This window comes from Manacus candei, unplaced genomic scaffold (genome assembly GCF_025592945.1).
Source record: "Manacus candei isolate 608988 ecotype Guabito, Panama unplaced genomic scaffold, ASM2559294v1 h1tg000018l, whole genome shotgun sequence".
In the NCBI taxonomy this organism is placed as follows: domain Eukaryota; kingdom Metazoa; phylum Chordata; class Aves; order Passeriformes; family Pipridae; genus Manacus; species Manacus candei.
Window position 1 is genome coordinate 10,352,606 of NW_026138066.1, and position 20,959 is coordinate 10,373,564.

Sequence of the window (20,959 nt, forward strand, 5' to 3'; positions counted from 1 at the left end):
GTTTTGGGGAGGGTATTTTCTCTACCTGCTTCTGAGCAGAGGTTGGTACCAGAACTGGCGATGCAGGCAGAGGTGGTTTCAGCCCATCTCTGATGGTCTTTCTCCCCCCCGACCCCATGTGTGGGACCATGCAGCCATCAGAGCTGCAGGAGAGATACCGAGGACGTTATTGGCGTGTACAGCCAGTATTGATTCCCAGAGGGACCATCACATGGCCTAGTTTTGAGCTTTGACCTTGGTGCTTATGCATATATTTAACTTCACATGTGTGAGCTATCCCACAAAAGTCACTGGCCTGCTCACATGTGTGAAGTTAGGCATGTGCTAAAGTGTTTTGCCAGATTGAATACTGTGTCTATAGGGGTTTTGGGTGAACTTGAACCTATTTTGTTGGGGTTAGAGGCTTAAGATTTCATTATTAGGAATCTGATATGTTATACACTCTGAGTGCAAGGTCTTGGAGTTATCTGAAATTCTCATTAAGACAAGAAGCTAGGAAAAATACAAATTCCTCCCCTAGTAAAGTTACTAAAAATACTATAATTAAATTATCTAAGTCTTAAACCCAGTAAAATATATTGAGAAAGTGTGGTAGAGGTATAAGTACAGTGTTTTGAGAGTACCAGAGGGACTAACAACACTTTCTCTGCAGATCTTGAGCTGCAATATTTGGAGTAGTTAATGTAGCTGATGTAAAAAAGCATGTTGTGTTTGCCCTACTCTTGATTCATAGGCTGTGACCCTTAATAAATTTTGATGTTGCACACAGTGAAGCTGTTGCTTTCAGAGAAAGGAAAGTAAGCAGTCAAGAAAGAAAGAAAAGGACCTAAAGAATGAACAAACAAGTTCTTTCATAAGGTATTTCTCAATTGAGATTATTTGTTATTATGCTTATGTTATTCAGGTTCATCATGTAGCAGTCCCGCAAGTGGGGTTTTGAAAAATTGAGCCAGCTCTGTCTGGTGTTAAAAGCATAAGCCCACTTTGAAAACGTACTGGCTGGAATATGTTTCTGAGAAAAATACATTTAATGAAAAAAAGTTACACTTTTGATATTTTAAAATACCTGCAAGAGAGGCTTGTTTTACAGTCTGATACCATAACATACAGGTAGGGGTCTTGTTTTGCTCAGAGAGATGAAAACAATGAAATATATATATAGAGAGATATATTATAAATACCTCAAATGCGCTCATGATTTGTAATGTTTTCGTGAAATACTGAGAAAACCCAACTGGACTGCTCTCTTGTTTGTGCTGTTTCTTTCACATCGGTAGCCATGAGCCTGAGTATCCCTGCTGACATGGTCTGGAGCAGACTGATGCAGGTGAAGGACACTTGGCTCGCAGAAATCCCTTTCTTAGAAGGGAAGAGCTGGAACAAACACTGTCCTGCTGCTCCACTAATCCTGCTTTAGGATGCCACCTCTGACAGTGACAGCCTGCTGACAGCAATCACTCACTGTTTGGCCTTTCAGACCAGGTCACCAGCAAGGCCGTGCACTCCTGGTAGCCTTTGAAATGTGGAGCCTGCCCACTTGGGGATCTTGGAGGCCACCAGGCAGATGCCAAGGGATAAAAAGTATTTATTGCAATGCCTTAGAACCTTTCACTTTCATGAGGCTCTTTTTGAGGAGAAAACCAGCAACTGAACATGGGGAAAGGTAAATCACCCTTTAATAACCAGAGGGTTTGTTGAACTTCCATGGTGTGTTGCACAGTTTGGAAGGAAGAGGCAGACAGCGAATGCTGTCGCTGCTGTCCTCGTTTCCTTCAGGAGTCACATCAGCTTTCTGTTCCGATTTCCTCATCTCCTAGAAGTGGATGAATAGTGGTGTTTCACCACTTGCCTACCAAGGTTTAATTAATAAATGGTTGCACTCTGTTTTGAGTATGCTCACGTGCTGTGCAAATGGACAGTGATACTATTTCATTAGTATATGCAAGTAAACCTCGCTTACTTATGGAGTGCTTATACTGATACTGTACAAGGGGCATTCCCTCCTCCACAGCACTCTTGCTATTTGTCAGGATCGCAGGGGATGGTCTGACTGTGGGCAGGTGGATGCTTACAGCTGCCCTGGCTCCATTTACACCACTGGAGTTAAGATATTTCATGCCTGCCAGTTGTCTTTCCTTGTTTCCAGGTGCTAGTCACTGTGAGCTGAAGGAGCTGAGGGAGGGAAGAGAAAGTCTTGAATGTTAAAACCCAAGAGATGTGTTCAGCTTGAATTCTTTCCTTATATTTCCTTGCAGCCTGGATGTCACTGACAAAATCCCAAGTACTTTGACTGGGCTGTTGAATTGTACCCAGGCAACTGGGAAGTGATGCTTTCAGGAGGTTAAGTACTATCTTCAAAATTCAGTTAAACTTTTAGGAATAGCTGTTACGAATTAAGGCTCCTAGGTGCCTTTTAACCACTTTTCAGCATGTACTGTGGGACTCTAAACTCTCTGGTCCTATTGAAAAATATGTTCCCAGGCAACACATCTGTTGCATTAGAATATTAATCCAAACATATATTTACAAAGTGCTGCCACACTTTTCAATCACATTTGCACTTTTGTATCTAAAAATGTTTTCCTTTATACAATTATTCAGTAATTATATGTAGATGTGCAGAAGTCCTGCCTGTGAAGCACAGAGTCAAGTTAGTAGGAGATTGGCATGTCCTCTGGGCTGCCTTATTACTTTACCAGCCCTGAATGAGGAAGAATTTGCTCCTCGTTGTATAGACAATGAAACCCTTCTTAAATTCTTCCTCAGAGCCAAGTACAAGGCTGTCTTTTAATAAAAAATGTGTTTTTACCCATGTCTATATTTATTTCTTGCAGGAATGCACATGCTGCTCCAAGAGCCACCCACATCCTTCTGTAGACAGGGTGTATTTGCATTTGCAGTCGGTCCCAGTGCAAACGTGGGAAGGGGGAAAAATCTAGTGTCATCTTTATAGTTGGTTGCCTTTTCCATCTCAAAAATTACTTGGAGATTATCTTGGGCACTCATTCAATTAAGATCTGTTGTATTACCTTTTCTAGAATTATGTGCCATGTAAATAAGACCGTAGTCATATTGTTACTGTTAAAATCTTTATCCCAAATATTTGGGTCAAGAGGAAGAATAGAATTGTTTTGGTTTTAATTTGCAAATCGATTTGTCCATTGACTTCTTTTTGTACTGCTGTCTCAAAGCAGGGGAGCACACGAGCATGAGCTTGATTTTAAGCACGTGCTGCAAGCTTTGGGAATTCAAGGGGATGGGGCATGTGCATAATACTTTTTTGAACAATGTTGCTTTTTGGCATTGAAGTCTTTGTAGGAAACCTGATCCTTTAAACTGGCTCCTGTTTGTGTACATTTCAGTCTTATAATATTTTAGGTTTTTCCCTTGTTTCTTCAATATCCTGGATGCTACATCATATAATGAGAACAATACTGGTCATGCCACTTGCAATTACTGAAGTAGGCAGTGAAAGTTTCTTTTCTGGGGGAACTGGGAAAAATCACATAAATCACAGATTTACAAATGTTTTCCCAGGAGAAGTCCACAGTAGTTGGCTGCAAAGAATGACACAATTTTGGTTTACCCATAAAAGGGTGGTCATCTCAGCAGGTCAGTGATGTTTTTCAAAGATGTATTGTTGCTTTTAAGCTAGCTGGTAATTTATTCCTTGAACTCTGGCTTACAAAAATAAAGCAGGGTAAATAGTGAGTATAATAAAGGCCATGCTACCATTCAGTATGCACAATGCCCTCACCTTCCCTCTCCCACAAGCTTCTCTGCATTGTTGGCTTCTGCATTTCTCATAGGGCATGAGATGACCTCCGCGATTACTTGTGGTGGTGTTCAGATAAGCCCTTTTTTCACAGGCAGCACACATACACACACTCACAAGGACTGTTATAATTTGAATTTATATTGCAAGTTTAGCTATCACTTCCTCTGTTCCCACCCTGCCTTTTGGAAAGATACCGAGTCACACGATATGCTTGTAAAAAAGGTTGCTGATTGAGGAAGGATGCAGGAAGGATATGGTTTTGCAGCGATTTCATAAGTGCTGATCTGAAAGTCTTGGGTTTATATGAGGACGAGTTTAGATGTGAATTTCAAAGATTTATTTTTTCTGATTTTTGAATAAGTCATAATTCCTAAACAGTTTACCTGCTTTTAGAGAACTATGGACTAACCTGTGTTAATGGGATCCTCTATGTATTAACATGGACAAATACCAATACATAATCAGCACCCTGGATTCCCTCCCTCTGTTTCTTCAGAGATCTCAACCTTGTTTCTGAGAAATTGTCTCCAAAGCTTCTGCTTGAAATTTTCAGATGCAGTCATGTCTTAGCAAATGTACTGCTCATTGAAATCTCTTGGAAGTTTTGCCATTTGCCTCAAAAGGAGAGTACTTAGGCTGGCACAGAGATCCTTGCAAGAAGTGCTGTGTTCCCCCTCAGTGAAGTCTTAAGACCTGAAGACTCTAAAACTTCATGTCACCCATTACTGTAATGAGAGTGTATTTATTGCTATAAAATGAGGGAGCTGGGGCATGGAGGTTTGTGTTTGAAAACTTTGTTTTGGTCATTCCATTCTGCCAACATCTAACATCTGTATTTTATTTTTTGAACTCTTCTTAATGGATTAGATGCATCTGTTCAGTTCTAAGAATAATACTTGATTTCCTGAATTTATAGGTTGCAATAAAATCCATTCGTAAGGACAAAATTAAGGATGAACAAGATATGGTTCACATCAGACGGGAGATTGAGATCATGTCATCCCTCAGCCACCCTCATATCATCACCATATATGAAGGTTAGTGAATGTCATTTTCCTCTCTGAGTGCTCTGTTACGTTCTTGCAGACCTGATGTTCATGTTTCTTGAGATGGTGCACCAAACAAACTCCTACTCCTAGTGTAACCCATCCCTTACCAACGAGACTGCTTTGAGCACTACCTTCCCTCTGAGCTACCAGTGTTTCACAGGTGCATAACCCTTTGCTTGGAAGAGCTTCTTTCTGTGTGAGTGAAGCACTGCGTCCGTGGCAGGTGGGTAATTGTGGCATGTATCACCTCATCTCCTTGCTCTCATTGGACAGTTCAGTTTCATTTCATCCTCACTCTTGAACCAGCCTGATGTCTGTTTCTGTTCCCAGCCCCTAAACCAGTCCTTGTATGCTTTATTTTCCCTGGACTGCACAAGGCTGATCTTATCTGCTCTAGGACTTTGGTCCTCCCTTACTTGCCAGTTGCCGTTGCTGCTTTTCCCCCTGAATCCCAGCATCCATTTCCTATCCACCTTCTCACACTTTCCTGTCAGTCTGGTCGCTGGCTTATCAGTCCTGTTTCCTTATCCCGCCTTCCCCCTCTAACTCCTTTCTTCCTGGGACACAGCTGGGAAACCTGCTAATTCCTGCCTCCCGGAGCTGCTCCCTAGTCTTACAGCAAGGAACAGGAAGCCAGGGGCATTCCTCCCTGATTTGCCAGTTTGTTTGTTTATATATTCATAAAGTGTCACTCTGTAGTAAAATCTCTTCCTCCTTCCTTCCTTCCTTCCTTTCTTTCTTCCTCAAGTAACATCCCAGCACTAGCTGAGAGATTCAGGCTGGGTGCGTGCTAAAAGACACCGGCCCAAAGGTCTGTTGCTGCGAGGAGGGTGGCTGCGTGGTGGACCCACGTTGTAGATTCCAGAGGTTCAGAGGGACCTGGGTCGGGCTACCTTGTCCCTGGAAATCACATCTTCTCCTGTATGCAGAGCAGGCAGCTTGAATTTAGCCCTACATGTTTACACAGACGTGAGGTAAATGCACAAGGTGATGATATGTGTATGGCAGCTCTGCTCGGAGAGTTGAGACAACTGATTAAAACAAGGGCTGTCTTGGCGTACTGTTACAGTATCGCATATTGAGTTATTCAAAAGCATGTTCTGGTACTTGAAAAGAGATGAGTATCTGTCTTTTTATTGAATAAACTCATAAAAGGATCTGGGAACAGAAAAGGGGAGGGATGCTGTGTCAGCATGTGGGTTGCAAATGGAACAAAAGTTACTTCAAATGTGGACGGGAACTTGGAAAGAAAAAAGATTAAGCATGCTGTGGTCCTTTGACCAATTGCCCTTCTCATCCTTACTTTAAATAGTTTTTACTGAGTTAAAACATTTGTAAAAGTTAAAAAGATTACAGCATTTTTAGGAAGCAGACAATAAAGTTCTGTGAGAGCAAAACTTCCTCCTCTGGCCCTGCGGGAGGGAGGAGCAGTGCTTCTGCAGCAGACCCAGTCAAGCTCCACGATAGAGAGTTCATCCTGTCTGTAGGAGGATGAGCACCTATGTCAGGTGATGGTTTATTTTCCAAGCAGTCAGTCAGTACTTGGCCTTTAGCAGCCAATGCTGTAACTTAGATGTGGTAGCACTGGGAAGATGTGTTGTGCAACTGAACCCACAGGACCAGTCACATACTGCCCAGAGGTAAGGATGTGAGCTCAGGGATCCTTATATACATGCTTCATTATAAGCTGAAGGATACTTGTAGTGAAGTTAAGGGACTACATCTAGGACTGAAGTATTTGTAGCCTCTTGAAGCTGGATTTTAAACACATGGCTGTTCCTCTTGAGTGATGCATAAAGAGTGATAATATTGCTATCCCCTGACACAAAATGATGAAGTCAGTAAATCCTGAGAGATGGGCTTAATCTTGCCAAATTTAAGTGATCCATCATTTATGCAGTTGGTGTATGCTACAAGTCTGAAGAGTCCCTCTCTAGTCAAGAGGGATCAGCGTCTTCACAGATGCTGGCTTCCTCCTGGGAGATGTTTTTTCAGATAGGTGGGATAAATGACATATTGGAGGCTCCTGTTGATTATAGATGGAGTCTAGCTGACTAACTTAGATCAGATGCTTAACTTTTAAATTGAAGCCACCCCAGAGATATTTTTCTCCTCTCTCACAGATTGTTACTGTAGGTTTTCAGACTGCCACTGCAAGTCTGACAGCGCTTTCAGTAGGTGCACAGATACACTTACCATGGACAATGCTGTATCTTCCTGTAATATCTTTGGAAGTTCTTTGTATTGCATTTACAAACATGTTTTCTTTAAGTAACATCCCTGTTTAGGTATCCTTTTGACCTTCCTGCTTAGGAGCAATTAACCTCTGAATTTGTCAACTTGATTTAAACACAAACTTATCTTTTTTTTTTGATACCAAGCTAATTCAAATATGTGGAGACAAAGCTTTCCAGTTTAGAGATCTTTTTTGTAATCTAATCAAAAGACGTGTACCTTCCCTCTTACTGTGAGGGCAGATGTACCGTTGTGACTCCAAAGAAATTCCATTCTCTCAGCAGGACTGTAATTGGCAATCTGTTGAGTATGGCTGTGAGGGAAGTGCTCTTTCAAGTGACTTTAAACTCCTTGAAAGGGAGTGGATACATGAAGCTGGCTTTGCTGGCAGTGTTCTGATTTCAGCATATAAATTTTAATTTATAGAATAATGTCTCTGTCCATTCATCTGTCTGTCTCTCCCCTGACCCCCCCTTCCCCTGCCCTATTTCTTTCTTGCCTTGAAAACTCCAGGATTTTATAATAAAGCCTTTAAGAGCTAACATATTTTTCCAGGGGTAGCCTGAGTGCAAAATCTATCTCATCTGGCAGTACTTTATAAAACTTAAACCAGGGAAAGAACATCAGACCCAATTCTGCAAACATTTAAACACATGTTAGGCCAATCATGAGGGTGAAGTTAGGCTTGCTACATTCAGGAGTGAGCTCTTGAGTCCTTGTAGTGTGAACTACAGTTGTCTACATGACTGTTTCTGTGCTGAAAAAGTTGTCCTTGGTCAGCATAAGCATACAGAGAAGTCTTGGCCATTTGCTATATGCACTTAAAAATGAACAGCTAACGTGATTGTAGAAATAGTTTAATAAAGATATTCCCTGAAGAATGAATAAATATTAGGGTCACATTTTGGTGCCGAGGGAACACGATGGCATTAGCGTAAACGAGTAACTGAAGAAAAGCACGTGCTGAAGTGCTTGGCTGGGTTGGGGCCAGAATGCTTATAATGGTGCTGGACCCTTTGCATCCACAAGGCAAGAAATATGGATTTCCTGAGTAAGATGTACTTCTTACTTTTTTTATTTTTAGGTTGCGTTTTTGGTACCCTTAAGAAAAAGCACAGAGATTCTCTGTCACGTGTCTGCCAGTCCACAATGGCTTTAGCTAGGTTGCATGCTTTGGTTAGTCAGGAAACTGGTTCAGTTCTTCTATACTTTCAAATCCCAAAGGCAATGGAAGAAGATCTGACAGTGTGTAATGGCAGTGGCAAAATATTCCAGGATACTCATCTTACTTGCCAAATACTTGTTCAGTCTCACATTTTGTGCCAGATTTCATGCAAGAAAAAATAAACACACACTTGATGTTTCAGACACACATAGGCCTGTCTCCAGTGTGGGGCTCCTTGAATTGTGTCAGTCAAGTCACCGTGTCATCAGCAAAAACATCTGCATTGCCAAAAATCTGCCTGGGTGGCAGCTGGCAAGGTGTGTGACATGAACCATTGCTGAGGAGCTGCATCCCCTGCAGCAGCACTGGCTCAGTCCAGTGTCCCCCACCATCGGCTGCAACACGCACCTCTGGAGGGACAGGCAGCCAGGGACCGGAGCGGCAGCTCACGCCCCTGTCGGGTTTGTGCAGGGGCAGGACGGTTATGTGTCTCAGGCTGACAGTTCTGGGGAGAAAATACCAGCCTCTATCCCAGCCCTGCTATCTCCCGGCTTTCAGACATAATCAAAACAAACTTTGGTGCCTAATGACCCTACCCCTTCTGTGTGCAAAACACCTGAAAAAGTCAAAAGTCCCTTAAAACATTACATGGATGACTGGGCTGTAATCAAGAAGGATGGAAGGTGGAAAGCTGAAGTGATTCTATTTTTTTTTGTTTGGCCAAGAGAAAGTACTTCAGCAGTGATACTATTTAACCACATTTCTAATTGATTTCCTCTAATTATGTAGGCTTTTGACCTTCGAGTGCTTTATTCCCTTTGTTTTCAGTTGATAACATCCAAGAACATAAAGTAATATTTCAAGTGTCTGGCGATAGTAATGAAACAAGAATAAATAAACTTAACTCTTTAGTTACCATACCCCAGCTTTATGAATTTCCTGTCATTCAGGGTGATTGCCTAAACTGCGCTTTGTCAGACGTGACATAAACTCAAATGTGGGAGATCACTGACAGGTCCAATTCAGATGTCAAAATGATTGCAAGCAGTGATGAAATTTATTTCTATATTCCCATTTACACAATCGTCCCACTGCAATGTAAATATTTGCTTGACACTTTTAATCATAATTTAAAAAAAGGGGAATTAGCTCTTGTGTTCTTTGCTGAAACAAAAGACAATTAGCGTAACATGTTATTGTGGCCAAATTAGCAACTGTCACTTTTCCTTCCTTTTTAAAGAGTAAACCATCACAGTCTGCATATCCTCAGTCTCGCTCTCTAAGAAACTACCTCACTAAGGATAATGGTTCTCATTCTGATTTAATCTTCTCGCTGGGGAGTAAATTATAGCATGCTGTCTGATTTAAAAATATTATTGCAGGATCTTAACTACATTCCTTTAATTTAAAAAGAGGTGCAATTTGGCTGAATAAGTCCATAATTCAGGAAAATTATTTAATACAAGCTTAGCATTAAAACATCTACTATACATCTTGCTATCTTCAAGTATAATTAAGCATATGTGTAAATTTATGTGTATGCATACAAGTGGTTTTCTCATTGGACCTTGGATATTTTCATGGCTGCTGTATGCTCTATTAATAAAATAATACTACTACTACTACAAAAAAAAAAGCCAAATAAAAAGCATGCCAAGGGGCTCTAAAGCTTTCAAAGCAGTCAAGAACATGGAAGTTGCATCAGGCTGAATTTCTAAGGTAAAAGACCGTTTTCAGTACTCACATGTCTTTTTGAAGAATAATTCAAGCCTTATTACACAAGGGAGGTAATTGGGTCATACATGACTTTTCTGAATGAAAAGGTTATTCTAGTCTGCATCTCCAAAATTAAAAACAAACTCACTTGTTCTTTTGATTTGGCTGACCTTTAATAAAAGAGCATTTTGTAGCAGTGGAAAGGTACTTCTGTCTGCGGCTGTTAGGAGAGTAATAAAAATACCGCTGAATGGAAAGACACCAGATGGAAGGAATGTCAACATACTGGAACTAATTTAGGAGATTGCTCTGATAGAGAGCAAAGGCATGAGGAGAATTCAAATGGTTCCAGTGCAAAGAGATTGGCCGCCCCTCTTAAACTAACAAACTAAAATCCTTACCCCAGGGTTACATGTAAACCAAATGGAATCAGCCCACGAGGAGGTAGTCCATTAAGGGGGGGGGGAAATGCACCCCCCCCCGTTGTCGGCACTCGCTCTAACTTTAGTATCCTATAAGCTTGGAGGAAGGGCAAAAGCCTTCTGCTTTGTTTTGCTTTTTAAATTTGGTAGTAAATCCAAATTGAACTGTCCTAATAGAGAAGTGCACAACGTACCGTTGAATCTTTCTGACCGATGTTTGCACAACCATGCTCATGTGGGCTTTCAACAATTTTAGGGTGAAGCACATCTTAGCATTTAAGAAGGATAGCGAGTATGTCCCGTGAATTTAAGAGGAGGTGACTTCAGTGTAGCTAAAGGGAAGAATTTGGCAGTAGGGTTGAAAAGAAGAGTGCTGATGAGCAAGAGATCCCAACACAACCAGCGCTATTCAGAAAATGGGAAGCTGTAGATAGGAGCTGAGTTCATAATTTAACAGCCTCTAAATATAAATAAGTGGAGACATTATATCCAAGAATTATTGCTGTAGTAGAACAACCTGTGAAAGAGACAGATTGTTGATGTTACAAAATGTACTTTGTCTCAGATATGTCTTTGATAGTGAGAAGTGAAGTCCTTTCCCAGTTTCACATTTATATTCTTCAATGAGCTCTGAAGCCAGCAGATTTGGCTTCAATTATCAGCCTAGAAGTGTAGAACTTTTTTTCTGTCATTTTAAAAAAAGAAATAAACAAACAAACACATTAGAGAAGTTGTAAGAAACCTTTCTTTGACCACTGCATGTTAAGCACCCTTTGCTGCTTGGGTTGCCAAGGCTCTTGGGGTGAACAGACTAAGCCCAAGCAAGCTTGTATCCCACTGGAAAATTCTGCTTCTTCACATTGCTGTGACCAGTTTCCTAGTACATTAACACAGTACTCTGCTCATCTCCTGGGGATACAATCACATTCCTCACACCTTGTGGTACATGCCGTTCCTGGTTCCTGATGTGCTCTCACAGTGCTATCCCTGCTTCCTCCCCTGTGGCCACATGGAAGTGTAGGCATCTCAGAAGTCAATTCTTCAACTGGCAGGCTGTGTCTGCAGAGGAATACTAGCGATTTGCAACCACTACCCTCCCCTATACCACTTGACCACTATGGCTGAGGTAGTGCAGCAGCCCTCCCACCACATCAAGGCCTTGCTGCAGCTCTCTCAGTATAACTCAGCTTGCAGAGTGGTGAAAATAAACACAGTGGCTCAGAAATAAATGACACACAGCAAGCATTTCTCCTGCTGCTGTTTCCTCTAATATGTGGTGCTCATGCCTCGTATCTAAGCAACCCCTATCTCTTGATTTTTGATTGACAGGCCATCTCTCCTGCTATCCATGTCTGGGTGTTGATAGCGACAGTTCTTACTGACAGTTCTCCACTTATTTGGCCAGCTGTTTGCAGAGTATCGATCGTTTGAAAGAAGCTAGAGCAGCCCCACCTTATTTATATATAACCTCCCTCCTTCCCTTGACCTTGCTCAGAGTTGTGGAGCAGCCTTGTACAACACGGCCGTCCCAGCAGTAACACGCTGTAGGATGTTCCTGGGGTGGAGCATCCTGCCAAAGCCACGTTTCTCCGTTGGCAGTAGGTGCAGCCAGGATTCAGGCACACTTCTAGGTGGGGGTGAGCTTTGGAATGAATATGCAGTAGGATGGCAGGTAATAAATCATCTGCAACAAAAACAAAGAGTGAACCATGCAGTCCCAGAACCTATATGGAAACGATACGTCTGTCATCAGCCTGTAGGTTACAGCCCAGGTGCTAACAGGGCGGGATATTTATTACCTCATTATTATTTGCAGTAAGTCAATCCAGCATTTAATTAATGCCCCACTCTCTTCCCCCAGCCATTGCCCACAAGGCTTTCTTGAGCATAGATTTGTAAAACTACATCCTGTGCTCAGAAGGGAAATTCAGAAGTGCCTGTGTGAAACCTGCCTGACATCCTAAATACTACTGTGGAAATTCATGGTGTTCTTGGCTGATGGTCTGAGACTTGCCAGAATACCACTCTGTCACATCCCTGATAGTTTTGACCACCGAGTTCCTCTTTAAGATTACGTGTGTGTATAGACATAAATTCCACTGCCTTTCAACTTCCTCTTCCTTCAGTGGCAGCTCTCATCTTAGATTTTTTTGTCTGCTGTTCAGTTCGCTCTCTGCAGGAAAGTAGCTGTGTGCCCTCTCATGAGATTCAGCTGGTATGATGGAGATGCTCTGAGCTGAAATGAAGCAGTTGTGAAAAAATACCTCCCCATTCATCTCTGCCACTTGGCAGAGAAATTAATTGCTGTTTAATTCTGTAATCATTCAGCTATGATGATGGTGAGGAGGCCTCTGTAATGTCATTTAAGTTCAAGGATAGTTTCCCTCTCACAATGCTCCCTCATGAAGGAGAATGTGCCAATTTGTCCCAAGTGTGCTGGTAAACTGAAAGTGGAATATGAGTTACTGAGATGATTCTATTCTCATCTATTCTAGCATGGCTCTATGACAAAAATTTGAAATTTGGAACAGTGATTTATGCTTTCCTAAATTCAATTTGAAGGTATTATCTCAGTTTCCTAGAGGGCATAAGACAAAATTTGAAATGGAAAATGCCTTTAAATGCTCATTCCTCCAAATGAAGTGCTTTCCACCTCATTTCTCTAGAAATGTTGGAAAATATATCTGGATTAGGACTTGTATTAATATGGTGAATTTGAGTCAAAAAAATTAGGTTTTGGAATTTAAAACTTCTGAACATCAAGGATGATTTGAGAAAGCTCTCATGACTGAGTGATGCAGGCAAAATTTTAACTAAAACAGGCTGTAAGAATGCTCCATCGTGGCAGGGCTGTTACTGCTGTTACTGTCATCAGCAGCACTGAACACCTGGTAGGGCATCAGCAGCTGGGGGAGTGGGGTGGGAAGAGCCTATAGCTGAGGGTGGTCCTCGGTTGGAACTGCTTGGGATGTGCACTCCCATGAAAGTGCACTGAGATCATTAGTACCATGTGGCAGCTTCACTTGTATGTGCATGATACAATAAGCCCTAACTCATGGAATCAGCTGGGTTTTGGGGGGGAGTGGGGATTTTTTGTTGTTGTTGTTGTGTTGTTAGTTTGTTTTAAAGCAGATCTCTTAAATAAGAGCGTTTTTAGTGATTTGTCTCAGCTTACTGAAAACATTTCTTTTTGCCTTCTTAAACAAACATATACCTAACAAGCCTTTCCAAGCTCAGAGAAACAAATGTGTGCATTACCCTTTACTGATAACACACCACAGCACTTCCCTATATGACACGGGGCACGTTCAGTTTTTCCCGGACAATATCAGCCTGTCATTCTTGGAGAGGATACTGTATGTATAATCCATCCAGAGACAGCTCGTCCAGTTTCTGAAGTTTATTGCTAATGAGGATGCACATAGGATGTAATCACTTGCAGGAGCCTCTGCTTCGGGGTACAGTGAGGCCAGCAGACAAGTAAGCAGCCAATTTTATCTGGCTGTTTGCTCTCCCTTTTATCAGAGCTGCTTGGCTGGGGTTCAAGGGTGTTAGAGGGAACTGCAAAGGCTTTGGCTTGTAGATTTGAGTGACAAGGTGTGAGAGGACATGAGACAAAGCCTAAGAGAAGCAAAAATCTGTGTGTTGAGAGAGGCAGCTTCGCATTTCACTGCAAAAGCTGAAGGTTGATTTTGGTTTTTTTTTTAAATCACTAAGGACTACTGGCTGAGCTTTACTGAAGAGCTATAGGAAGGCATCATTCCAGTAGGGCTGGTCAAAACTAGCATCCATTTGTAATAAACCCTTTAACCTCATTAATTTGTAGGTGCCTTGCTGCTAGTGTAACCTAGCCTCAGCAGGCTGCTGCCACAGATAAAAAGAAAAGGAAAATTACCATGTTTTCATCTAGCAGTGGCTATTTATGGCAGGTGCAGGAAGTTTCCAGTGGGTTGCAGTGGATTTTCGGTGACAGAAGGGAAGAACTATGTAGCAGCCAGGGCATTACAGCAATTCCAAACTAACAGCCTGTTTTACCAGATTAAGTATTAGTTATCTGCCACTCACAGTGAAGTCCTTGACAGCATGTGACACAGAGTACTCTTAGCCCCAAAGAAGACTCAGGTCATGATGTGTATTAGACGAATTTTCCTTGCACTGCTTACGTCGGAGTCGTGCACTGCTGCCGGCTCTGCACGAGTGACAGAGGATTACAGCGTGCCATCTGAGGCGTGCAGTGGGACATGAAGTGGTGGCAGGAGATAAGTAAGCTTGAGGATGAGTTGGGTACATGAGGTAGGGCACAGAGCCATACTGAGAAGAGCTGTACAGCTCTGGTGATGTTGCAGCCACAGCTAGCTCAAGCGTCCATGCCAACCGTGCTGTTGCACAGCACTGGTGTGGAAGAGGACATGTGTATGAGTTCACTTGTTGGATTTTGATGGTAGGTGAAGGCCAGCCAACAGCAATTGTAAGCCAAATGGCAATCCTGTATCAAACAGTCATAGAAGACAAGAATTTATTATACCTTCTATTAACCCTTTCCAAATGATGTGAGGGCTCCAGTTTGCTTCTGTTCTATGGCTTCAAGAGGGCTACTGGTAAGAGGAAGTCCCTGTTGGAGCAGGAGCTAGTATTCAGGTGTCACTGGCACAAGTATCTACCTACCTCACTAGGATCAAGTTGACTTTGCCACCCTTTGACCCCATATTGTTGAGGCAAAGAGCTTCCTTCGTGTAGCCATATCAAAGTGAAGACAGCCTCAACTTCTTCTCTTGGTCTGAGATGATGTAAACTTCCTCTGGTAGAAAGTAGCTTTGGAACTTGCTTTTTGCAGTGGGATAGGTACGTATTTCCAGGCTTCAGTGGTGATGAAGGATGTGTTCAGACATCCCGAGTCGTCTTCACTCTTTAAAGTGTCAGTTTTCAAATGTTGGATCAACTGTGGTGTTTTTTTCTTTTCTTTTATTCTGTACAGTGTTTGAAAATAAAGATAAGATTGTGATCATCATGGAGTATGCAAGTAAAGGAGAGTTGTATGATTACATCAGTGAGAGGCGGCGATTAAGTGAAAGAGAGACAAGACACTTCTTTCGACAAATAGTCTCTGCTGTACATTACTGCCACAAGGTGAGCAAAGGATTTAATATTAAAAAATGCTATTTGAAGGCTGATTACTGACATATTTCAAAGCATGTCTGAGTCAACAACATTCATTATTAAGTATCAGAGCATGTGATTTTATCAGTACAGCAGGAGATCTTCATTAAAAGTGCAACACTGAACTAGTGCCTGTTTTTGAAGACTAATGATGTTTTCCTGTGTTATGGCAGATACCAGCCACTCCCTTACTTTAGCCCTACATAGCATTTTTGCCTTTGAAATGGTTCTCCTGACATTAAAAAACAAAAATTCCAGCATGAGCTAGAGAAGGCATCCCATATAACTTCTACAGCATTTGTATTAATGCACTCAAACAAATGATAGTTTGCAATGTGAATATACTAATGAACAACTTTAGAATAGAAGATACAGTATATGAAAGAAAAAGCCAAGAGAAAGGTATGAAGTTCACGTATGAGCTTTAGCATTTACTCATTCTGGATAGATAAAAGTAATTTTTTCAAATGTAGTGGAGATGATGTAGAAAGATACCATTTGCAAATGACCTTATCCATCATGGTACCCACTTGGAATGACAGTTTAAGCAATTAAACCCAAGGTAGCTGACTGGCTGTCATCATGGACTTTCTAGCCCTGCTTATGAACCAACCTCATAGAGCCAAAACTTGTATGAAGCTAAATACAATGAGCACCTAACACAATTTTTTAATTTGAATTCTTTAACACTTAAATCTCTACTTGAATTCTGATAAACAGGGGGGGTTTTCAAAGTCCTCACTGCGCAGTGCTGAAAAGCTGCAGTGCCATTCCTGGTGCAGTTGATTTTGCTAAATTTCTTTAAAGAAGACTCTGATTTAAAGCCAGCTTGTTTGCTTCCATCTCTAACGTTTCCAGTCCTTCAGGATTTTAACTCCTCCAATCCACATGGCTGCGCACTGGAGGAATGAGGGCTTTCGTAGGCACTAACGTCATTGGCAGATATTTTTTTCTGGTGCCTGGGAAGTATATATTGCTTTCACGCAGTGGGGGCAGGATCCAGGATGAAACTAAGTTCCGAAAAGACACCCCCTTGCCCTCCACCCCCCGCCCTCCCTGCTGTTTTAGAGTCTTTGTGGGAGGACAGATTCCAGTCATCCTTCCCATAACCACACACCAAGTGACTAATATAGAGCCTGTCACTAGTCACTGGGCCAGGAGTGTTATGACAGTGAAATCAGCCCTGAAATGTAGATGCAAAGACCACCCTGCCAGCTCACCTTTAATTTTCCCAGTATTTTCTCATGTTCTCTTCCATTTTTTTCTTTCTTGTTTCAGAACGGTGTTGTCCACAGGGACCTAAAATTGGAAAACATCCTTCTTGATGACAATTTTAATATTAAGGTAGGATTCTTTTTCTCTGTTTCTCAGAATGGTTTTGCATGTTTTTTAACATTTTTATCCAAGGTATTAGAAGAGCTAGTGTTATGGCAACAGCTACTAAGCAACAGCATCTGGCAAGAGGCTCAGAAGTTTGGAGGTTGGGGAAGGAAGACGCCATTGATTACCAGTAATACACACTAAATGAAGTTTTGCATACTTTGGGGGAGAAGGCCCTGTCTTGCCATGCAAGTGCCACGATTCCCAATGCAGCATCTATTTACTGGTAGAAAACACTGAGCATTTCGTGCAGTCAGGTTTATTGTACAAATTATATTATTGCTGGCTGCTTCTCAGGGTAGGAAAAAACTGTTCTGGTCTACAGGGTTCAAGTGCCTCCTACAGAACACTACACAGAATGTTCTTTTGATCATGACTGGAAAATAAGCAAATAGAGTTTCAAAATAAACCTAGTAAAGCACATGTGCTTCATTAGGAAATGGCCTTGGAACTTCAGACACAAACGTATACTTTGGATAGTGATGTCAGTGATGTCATTTCCATGTCATTTCTCCCCAGTGAAAGCATGGGAATAACTTTTTTTCCCCATCTTTTTCTTTTATTTTTTATAGCTGTATCATTAAGTTAAATAATACAGACATTTCTTTTCCAGTGTAATTCCCTATATATATCCTATATATATTCCTATATAAAATAAGTGTAATTTCCAGGTGACTGAACCTGTTTCGCTTTCAACTTTGTTCCTCCCTGGGTAGCTGGATGTAAGGATGGCTGGTTGGGCTCATCTATGGGCAAACAAGAAGAGGGATGAAAGCCAGAAGAGTTTCTGCTGATGCTTGAGCATCCTTGTTTAATTAAAAATGCAATGAAGGAGCTACTTGCATAGCCAAATACCTAAATAGCCTGAGTCTTCCTTTTGTCTACCCTCAAAGCCACGGGCTGCACGCACTGCCTTCTGCACTCCATGCTGGAGAGACTGTCTTCATTTTAAGCTGATGTGGAATGGAAATGGAAAGTAACATGTGGTAGCTGCCATCTGTGTAATGCTGATGACAGAAGCTAACTTGGATCAACTAGTGGATTAAAGGCACATAAATATGTGGTTTCCAAAAATAGGCTTTTACAGAAGGCCCATCCAATGCAATATTTGGACGTTTTGCCGTTAGCATCCAGTGTCAGAGCAAACCTCCCCACTCCTGTTCCTACAGGGACACTGGCTGCAGCAGCCAGAGCTGTTCTCAGCAGCGCTGAAAATGAGAAGTAGCCTTTCTGGGACATTGTATACGAATCAGACTTCCGCAGGCAGGATGACCTTTCTTTCCACATTGCACGCTAAACTATCTTCCCAGCTAATCAGAGAATTCTTGAGAGAAAAGAGGAATTTGAGGAATTCGCTAGCTGCCGTGGGCTGGATGTCTGCACTGTGGTCCTCATATGCAAAACCAATCACTTCCCCAAACCTCTGGGGAGCTCAGCTTTGTTGGAAGGCTCCACTCCCGCCTCTCTCTTCCTTATGGGAGTCTAATCCTCCTGTTGGTAGAACAGGAGGACAGAGCAAGGACAGGTAGCTTTGTGTTCAATTCAGACCATGGAGCTGATCCAGAGGCTTCAGAACCACAGACACATTCCAGTTGCCGTAGTGAGTGGCACTGCTGTGGGAGAGGTTCATGTATCTGTACCTCCCCACATACCTTCCTATCATTTGGACCTTTTTTTGTTGAGGGTTTCCCTTTCCTGACTTGTGCTGTGTTTAAGCTGCCGTGTAGGTATTTTGCCTATTTCCAGTTACTTTCCTCAGGTACTTCTCTTCAGTCTTAAGGCCTCTGAGCAGGCATGGGCAAGTGGCTGCAAGCTTCCTTGCTGTCCCCTACTACCTATATTTGCAAAGGATCTCATGAAACTGAAAAACAGACTGAACTTGTAGATATTTCATACATTTTACGATCAGTAGTGTTTGAATTTTGATTGTTTCAGGAGGTGGCTTTTGGTGTGGTTTTCCTTTTTCTCCATGTTCTGTTTTTTTACACCTTGTGGCTAAGGTCAGCGCTGAATACTCAGTGTTAAGCATACTGCCACTATTTCCCTGGTTCTGAAGCTTTGAATATGTTACTGTGGTTTCTATGTTACTTGCACAGAATTTTACTTCCCACATTTTTTTTGTTTCACTAAACAGTAACCGTCGCCAAGGAAACACATATGGAACTGTAAATTATTTATTAGGAGTAAATTTATCAGGTCCTCGTTCTGAGAATATTCGTATGTGTTTTATTCAGGCAGAAAAAAAAAATTGGGGTTTGGTATTGACTGATGGCTTCAAATACTCAGTGGAAGGCATTTTCTGGAAATGGAGTGATAGTCTTATCTATACTTTCCTAGTATTTATATTTCATTCAGTGGATTACAAACAGATACAAAATTGGCAGTTTGATTTAAAAAATAAGAAAATTAAAGGAATCCCTTTATTCTTGGATACAATGTGCAATTAAATACATGATTTTGAAGAAGCCAGTGATCTATACATTATGATTTCCAAAAACATGTAATAGTAATGTGAAGAAAAAATAAGATGTTGTAAAAATACATCCCTGTAAAGCAGCTTAAACAATACTTTTAAAACAGGAAATAAAGAGGACAAGTAATCCATTAGAAATTATTATCTGACCTGAAAGGGCCCCAAGCCATTTTACATAATACTAACTTGGAAAGCATTCTTAAGTTTTAGCTAATTAAGTGAAGGTCAATAAGGAGTGTATGGAGACATAATCAGCTTTTTTTTATTTTTAAGAGTTACATGGTGAGTAAAAGTCTCTGGAAACAGTCATGTGTTAGAGTACAGCAATTAGGAAACACCAGTGTGTGGAAGCTGACAAAAAATTACACATTTTGAAGAGTTAGGTTTTTCAGGGACTTGGTGTATGTGGTACTATTTCCTGCAAACTATTACATAAATCCCCTAAATGCAGCAAGCATAAGTGAATAAAAGAAGTTTTAAACACTTGTGAGACTGAACACACATGCATATCTATGGCATACGTGAAGTTCATCCAGCCAATTAATCCCACAATACCTTGCCTTGCTCCCCAGATGCACACCCAACTATGTAGCAGAAACTCAGAGCGTGAGTGTTTCTCCTGGGATCTAGCCTGTCTGTGGAGGTCAACAGTGGGGCAGAGTCTTAGAGCTAAATCTTACTAAGACACTGCAGCCTCCCAGGCCAGAGGAGCGTTATTTGCTTTCTTACCTTGTTGTCATGGTGCCATGTTCTTTACAGAAATAACATGGCAAAGGGTTTCTGGAGCATGTACAAGCTCTGCCACATTCATGTGCCAGATGGTAACATCACCACCTTAAAATTTACTCCTTTCAGCTGCCTGCACTTGGTGACTTCCACCCTACAGCTGTAGGCAGCTTGGAGCTGCCCCCTCTGCTCATCCTGGGTTCCTGGGGTGGGTACAGCTGCTGCCCCTGCCATGCAGTGGCAGAGCAGCCTCTCACTGGCATTGTCATCCCATCAAGAGGGTGTAATCGTTCATCATCCTCACACAGCTGGAGGTGGACAGGGTCAGACAGGCAGGAGGGCTAAGGCAGTTCCAAAGCATTGAAAAAGCTGCCCTTTGTGGGAAGAGATTCACGATGGCTTCAGCATTTGCCTTCGGTGGTCTTTAAAAAAGCCTTCTGGTGGTGCCTTCTCTTCATTAGTTTTGAAAGGATGAAGCATGCTAGTTTTTGATTTATTGCAGCTATGGATTTACTAGAAGAAATAGCAGCGGGGCAAGTATGTAGCTGCCTCCATTTGCCCATAGCTCCTGCAGTTTAGTCTGATAAGAACCATATGTCCCCAAGCACTGCAGTTCTCCCCAGTGCCTAAATCTCCAAAACTGCATGCAAGGAGGTGGAGAGCAACTGCTGTCTGGTGTGGCAGGTGGGGAGTTAATGCCTCTTGCTGGACTATCCAAATAGTGTGTTCCTCCCCCATGCCATAGGCTGCCCCCAGGGACACCTCTGTCACGAAGCCTGGCTCGATGGAGGGGCCTCCTTGTTCACAGTAGGGCTGTGGCGGCTCCTGGGCTGGGAATTGCACCTAAAAGAGACGTCT

At 41.9% G+C, this 20,959-nt stretch overlaps 1 protein-coding gene across 1 annotated transcript in view; it reads left to right on the forward strand.

The window, feature by feature from the left end:
• The window catches only part of NUAK1 (NUAK family kinase 1), a 48,363-nt gene that overhangs the window by 18,942 nt on the left and 8,462 nt on the right, over nt 1-20,959 (forward strand). Inside the window, exons 2-4 of the mRNA XM_051784373.1 lie at nt 4,695-4,815; nt 15,341-15,492; nt 16,801-16,866. Coding sequence (XP_051640333.1) covers nt 4,695-4,815; nt 15,341-15,492; nt 16,801-16,866 — 339 coding nt within the window. The remainder of the gene's footprint in view (nt 1-4,694; nt 4,816-15,340; nt 15,493-16,800; nt 16,867-20,959) is intronic.